Genomic DNA, 6,705 nt, shown 5'->3' on the forward strand with positions numbered 1-6,705 from the left:
ATTGTCGTGCCATTATTCAGCTGCCATCACCTCATACATAATGCCTGGCCACGTCGCAAGGATCTGTACACAATTCCCAGAAACTGAAAATGTCTCAGTTGTTTTGGCCTGCATACTCACCAGACATGTCACCCATTGAGCATGTTTGGGATGCTCTGGATCAAGGTGTATGACAGCGTTTCAGTTCCAGCCGATATCCAGCAACTTCTCACAGCCATCGGAGAGGAGTGGGACAACATTCCACAATTAACAGTCTGATCAACTCGATGCAAAGGGTGTGTTGCACTGCATGAGGCAAATCGTGGTCACACCAGATACTGACTGGTTTTCTGGCCCACGCCCCTACCTATCTGTGACCAACAGATGCATATCTGTATTCCTAGTCATGTGAAATCCATAGATTAGGTCCTAATTAATATATTTCAATTGACTGATTTCCTTATATGAATAAACTCAGTAAAATATTTTAAATTGTTATGTTCATATTTTTGTTAAGTGTACAATTTCAATAAGTCTCTCTGTCATCACTGTATATGATCATGTTTATTCACAGAGGACAGTAGGAGTTTCTGGCTCCTTTAAAAAGATACCAACTCTCCCCCAAAATCCAATAGAGACATTTTCCAAAATGGTCAGGTTGAAGTGTCGCCACCACAGGGCAATTCCAACCAGACCACCAAATGTGTTTTCTAACATCCAAAACCCCAGAGAAAGCTTAGTATTTGATTGACATGATTTAAGAACAGGTCACTGTCCCACCCTTGGAAACATACAAGATGAAGAAAATATCGACACCACATGGGAAACGTTCCTCTTATTCTCAGACTATTGATCATTGGTGGTTCAAGGTGTCATATGAAAAATACCACCACATGAAATTGCATTTAAAGGGTATTTCCCAGGAAACCATATTGTGTCTTAACCATGTGATTTCCTATGCAGCCAAGAACAAACATAATATAAAATAGTCCCACCAAAATGGTTTAAATCAGAAATGTTTTAAGTATCACAAATCCAGGGAGGCCAACAAATAAGGGTGAACAAAAAGGAAAGTCAGTGCTAGCATCTCCAAGGATGGGTCTATGAGGTGTGTAACCCCTCCCCCACTGCAAGGGTATAGTATGACCCACGTTGTTGAGGGAACCTTGTGGACTGTACTACTCTAATCTTCAGGGGGAGGGCTATGCATGCCACCAAGCCTCCTGTTACGGTTCTTAGAAGCCGTATTTTGCCTGTGTTTGCCGGCGAGTCAGCTTGTTGTCGGCCCAGCTGTTCTTCAGCTCCAGCTCTCGCTCCTTTGCCTATAGGTGATAAGAATTAGAAAAAGTTCGCTCAAACTGACACATGTTTGTAAACATCCCATATCTGGTTAGATTTAGGTATGTTGATGTGAGGCAAATAATCATGCATGTTGAGTGTTTAAAAAATTGCAAGTGGTAGGTGTGCCAAGTCATGGTCAGTTGGTGCCAAACTGGTCCAACTTGTCCAGTGGGAACACATTTTATTTATTTTTCTCCCATTTGTGTCTACTGAATGGGACCTTGGTGTTAGATTCCAAGACAGTACTGTAACACGATCTAGCAATGTATATGTACTCACCTGGTGGATGAGGTATGTGATCTGGTGCTTGCGTCGCTGTTGCCCTGTGGGTTGGTCTCCCTTTTTCTATAGAGGGAAGAGGTCAGGCCAAACAAGGTTGAGAACAGATGACAAAATCCTCACCTATGCCACGTGGAAAAAGTCCTGCCCCACCAACTCCACAGCTCTCGTTCCACTATTGCCTAATATTCCCCTACCCCATCATCACTACTACGATACAGTTTCCAATTCAACGCCTAGTCCCTAACAACCCTTTATATGTTCACAGATCTGGAAGGAGTGGACAAGTGTAAGCAATATCAGAACAGCTCCTGTGCAAATCTCCCTCACCTTGCTGAAGGACTTGCGCTCCTGCTTCTCCTCAGTCATGCTCTTGGTCATCCACTGCTGGTTGCCACTCAGCTGGTCATCTCCCTTGATCTCCAGGAACTTCACCTCTTCCTTGCCCCTGTTCCTCTTCCCCTGCAGCCTCATGAACTGCAGCCAGAAAACATTATATACTATTCTATATCTTGAAGCAGTAACCTCTTCATACAATGTATGAACTATGCCGACAATTAAAGATATGATCAGGACAATATAAAACAAATCAATTTCAGTGATATACAGGATAATGTCAGACAAGCAGGACTTCCTGATTAATCAGGGGGACATTCCTGATCAATAACAAGCCAATAAACCATTGTCAAGTCAGGAAACCTTCATACCGCTTCATCATCAAACAGGGCGGAGGAACCAGTTTGCTCTGGCTCAGGCAACGCTGGGTCAGACTCAGGATCCTGGTAGTAAGCCTCGTTGTAGTAGCCCTATCCAACAGGAGAATGTTTTTGTTAGCCTGTATCAACGCAACATGACAAAAACATTACGCTATCCTGATGTGTCTCAATGGATGAAAACAAGAGAGATTTTACAGCGAACTGTTTGTTGTCTGCAAGAGCAACTCGTAGGGGTCAATAAGGATCCATTCTGGGCAGAGTATATCTAATGTTTGAACCTGTATATCAGCTTGGTAAGAGACTGATATAGATATTTTAGAAGAGAGCAAATTAAGTTGTAGTTGGAGATTTTAGTAGGTAATGCACAGCGGGTCTATTGTATTTGGTATATTGTGGAAGTTGAGTATTATTGCAGTTAATTTTGGTGTATTGGCAACATTTTTTTATATAATGCTTTGCAAAGCAATAAAGTTTGTGTGTCCATCCATATAGAGAGAAAGATAGCTATATCTATTAACACAGCATTTTCTCAGTACCTGAGGCTCTGCCGAGGGCTGTTGGTACGCCCCTAGCTGTTGACCTCCCCAAGCTCCCTCTTGGTTCGCACTAAAGTCCAGAGGAGCGTCTGACTGGAAGGTACCACGCTGTATGCTTGCAGGAGCGGGTAGTAGGCCTGAGGTGGAGACAGGCTCCGGGTTCAGGCTGGGGATCACAGCGGGGAGAGGTTTGGAGCTCTCTCCCAGGGAGAAGTAGTTCTCTGGGGCCAGTTCCTCGTCACTTTCCTCAGCAGCTATCTGCCTCGCTAGCTGCAGGGCAGCCGACTTGGCTGCTGCTTTGATGGCGGAGGGAGATGCGCTAGCACTGGCGTGGCCCTGGGAGGACCCTAAAGAGGGCTTTGTGGTTTTCTTTGGCTCCGGCCGCTTGGTGAGGGTGTGAGGCACTAGGGCCCTCTGCATCTCCTTCACAACCACATTTTTGGGCTGAGGCAGGAGGGAGGAAAGACCAGTGCCAGGGCCCTAAGAGAGAGATAGGTTGAAAGACAATGAGAAAGCATGTCTTCGAATCAAAGTTTTTCGTACACAGATTTACAGATGTTGTCACAGGTGCAGCGAAATGCTTATGTTTCCTGTTCCAACAGTCAAATCAAATCAATTTATATAGCCCTTCGTACATCAGCTGATATCTCAAAGTGCTGTACAGAAACCCAGCCTAAAACCCCAAACAATGCAGGTGTAAAAGCACAACAGTGCAGGAATACCTACAGTAGCAAAAAAAAAAAAAAAGTTATTTTATTTTATAGAATACAGTATATACATAAAGTGAGTGAACCAACATGCAAACATAATTAAAGTGACCATTGTTCATGACTATGTACATAGGGCAGTAGTCTCTAGGTTGCAGGGTAGAGTACCGGGTGGTAGCTGGCTAGAACAGTGACTTAGTTTCAGGGTTGTCTAGTGGGCGGAGGCCAGCTCGTGGTGACTTAGATCAGGGGTCAGATCATGATATGTATGGTTGGAAAGGCCTATGTCCACAAACTGAGAATTTGACATTGAGAATTATCTAAAATGCCAGTGCAAGTCAGGTTACCTGGGGCAGGGATTTCTTTCTCCTTGGTTCATCTTCATCAGAGTCAGACTGTTGACAAGACATAGAATCATGTTAATCTCCACTTTGAATCCATTTTAAAAAAGGCAAACAAGGTGTGTAATTGAATGTTTAAAATGTAGCCTAGGTATGAACCTGTGGTCCTGTTACTTACATCCCCTCTTTTTATCTCAGGTATAGTGATTTTGACAGGCTCTGTTCGCTTCTTCGGCTTAGGTAAATCGAAAGGCAACCCTCCTTTAAATGCATGAGAACGGGTAACGGAGTCCTCGTCGCCATCGCTTGACACAGTGTTCCGTGATGATGCGTGTGTTGCCCCTTTGCTTGGTCGCACGTTTCCTAGTGCCTCTGAGGCAGATATTTTTGGGGCAGGAAGGCGTGCGAAAAGCCACCCGGGTTTGCTCCCCGGGATGATGGAACTAGATGTTTCTGAATCACTGTCATCACTGCTAGCATATGCTACCAAAGACATTATCGATGTTTCTGCAGCAGCTTGTTCGCATAAGTAGCGGGTAAATACAGATATGTCTAACTAGCTACAGCTGCACCCACGACCCACTTTCCAAGCTCACGATAGCTAGCTACAATTGTTTGGCCAGGAAAGTATATGAGACGTATTGCATGAGAACAATTAAATTGTGGACAACCATTTAAAATTGGACCAACTTCATTGCTAGCTTTAAAATTGAATTTAAAAACAACTGGCTTGCCAAAGGCTAGCGAGGCTCAAGTCAAGTCGAGCCACACTTGCAGGGTAATGTTTCAAACAGGCCGAGGATTGATTGACTCGTAGCTAACAAGGCCTCAGCAGGTCGTTTTAACAGAATTTTAATGTAAACGTTAAGCTAATTGTAGTTTACCGTTACATTTAATATCATGCAATCGATTTAGTCAATACCCCATGGTTTCTTTCCTCCACCAAAATAGCTATTTCTATCCAATAACATTAGCAATTGCTAGCATTTCCTTTTTGGGTCTCTAATGCCATTCATGGATAGATGCGTGCAAAACAGAAGTGTTCAAGCTGCTACTTATTGCGCAGCTTCGACGCAAATCTACCTTCTTCTTGTGGTTTTCCGGCAGACGAGACGCTTTGTTACATATTGTTGCATATTGTCAATATGTCTCACTCACACAGGACAGTTCTGATCCCCAGCAAGACTACTCAGGGTTTTCAGGCACATGACATGCATTTTTTTCTCCTGTACTTGATCCAAAGGAGAAAGTACTCAGGCTTGTATTTCACAGTTGGTTGGGGTTTTCACCTTGCATCTTCTCGCCATTCCAACCCCAGTCCTCCGACATTGATGACTTTCATCTCCGTGTGGGACTTCAGGAAATTCAGTTTCAAGCTGCCCTCTGCAACTTTTTCTTCTTCTTCAAGTTTTATTGGCGAATCACAACCAACTGACAGGTGCATTCTGGCCCTGTCAAAAAAACTTTCCTTTCCACATCATACGTTTCATAAAATAATAATACATATTCAACTGTTTCCTCTACCATACAGCCAAAGATCAATTCAATCCTGTATGCCCTAATCTCATCCCACACATAACTTCCTCCCTTTTGTTCCTATTATATGCCACGATGTCCCGTACAGATATCCTTGTACTATAAAACTGTCTGCCATTACTACTTTCATCCCATTGTCTCTGCCAGCAATCAAACCCTTTTTTCTGAATCAATGTTTTAATTTCCCCTTTACCTAACTGCACCTGTATATCCACAATATTATTTTTTACTGCTCTTTTTGCTATTATATCTACTAAACTTCTGTATGAGCCAGAATCGAACAGAACTGAATTTCAATACCATTTATTTGTAACCCCAACAACAGCATCATTCTTTCTAACTGTAAATCCTTACGTTCTGACATTCCAGACCTTAAACGACACAAAACTCCAAACATATTACTACTCTTGGTTGCACCATTTCAATCCAACAATTATCGCAACCATTTTGGTTGCTGCCCGCTGCTGTCATGCGCCCTTTTTCTTTTTCATGGTATTATGGCAGTCCACAAACAAATGCTAGAGGTGTATGCCGCCACCTACTGGGTGGGTGGGGGGGGCGGGGTGAAAACTAGGTAACTTTAATGCAGAAAAAAACACAGGGAATGGGTGAAAGAAAAACATTACCACACAACAGTGGTAGGCCTGATCACCGACGACAGCCTATAGGGAGGAGGTCAGAGACCTGGCAGTGTGGTGCCAGGACAACAACATCAGCAAGACAAAGAATTGGAGGGCCAAGCACACCCCCATTCCCATTGACAGGGCTGTAGTGGAGCGAGTTGAGAGCTTCAAGCTCCTCGGTGTCCACATCACTAAGGATCTATCATGGTCCACACACACCAACACAGTCGTGAAGAGGACACGACAATGCCTCTTCCCACTCAGGAGGCTGAAAAGATTTGGTATGCACCCTCAGATCCTTCAAAAGTTCTACAGCTGCACCATTGAGAGCATATTGACTGGCTGGCATCACCACTTGGTATGGCAACAGCTTGGCATCCAAAAGCATGGCGCTACAAAGGGTAGTGCATATATCTGCATTGACCCTTTTTGCACTAACTTTTATATCAGACCAAAAAAAAGTACATGTACATAATTGTAGGTTGTAAAAGGATACAAACAATTAGATTGGACTCTGACATTAAGCTAGATTTGCACCTGATGGTCCAAAACAAAAACAAACAAAAATTCTAAATACTAACCCAAAAATCAAATCTACCCTTGAATGAGAACAGCAGCTACCTATTTCCTATCAGGTCCAGCAGGTC

The 6,705-nt window shown here is 43.4% G+C and overlaps 1 protein-coding gene across 1 annotated transcript; it reads right to left on the reverse strand.

Annotated features, from left to right (window-relative positions):
• Positions 1-524: 524 nt before the first annotated feature.
• LOC118399426 (proline-rich protein PRCC-like) lies at positions 525-5,887 on the reverse strand. Its single transcript, XM_035795486.2, has 7 exons — positions 4,078-5,887; positions 3,906-3,953; positions 2,852-3,331; positions 2,307-2,405; positions 1,930-2,076; positions 1,600-1,665; positions 525-1,301 (listed from the first exon to the last, which is right to left on the reverse strand). Exons 1-7 carry the CDS (start codon positions 4,393-4,395, stop codon positions 1,215-1,217), a joined length of 1,245 nt encoding a protein of 414 aa, XP_035651379.1. The 5' UTR covers positions 4,396-5,887; the 3' UTR covers positions 525-1,214.
• Between the last annotated feature and the right edge of the window lie 818 nt (positions 5,888-6,705).

This window comes from Oncorhynchus keta, chromosome 20 (assembly GCF_023373465.1).
Source record: "Oncorhynchus keta strain PuntledgeMale-10-30-2019 chromosome 20, Oket_V2, whole genome shotgun sequence".
In the NCBI taxonomy this organism is placed as follows: Eukaryota; Metazoa; Chordata; class Actinopteri; order Salmoniformes; family Salmonidae; genus Oncorhynchus; species Oncorhynchus keta.

Coding starts and splice junctions, on each gene's coding strand:
- LOC118399426 (XM_035795486.2), bottom strand. CDS start 4,395: ATGTCTTTGGTAGCATATGCTAGCAGTGATGACAGTGATTCAGAAACA. Junction 3,332..3,905: donor GAAAGAAATCCCTGCCCCAG/GTAACCTGACTT, acceptor TCTCTCTCTTAG/GGCCCTGGCACTGGTCTTTC. Junction 1,666..1,929: donor AGCGCAAGTCCTTCAGCAAG/GTGAGGGAGATT, acceptor TTCCCTCTATAG/AAAAAGGGAGACCAACCCAC.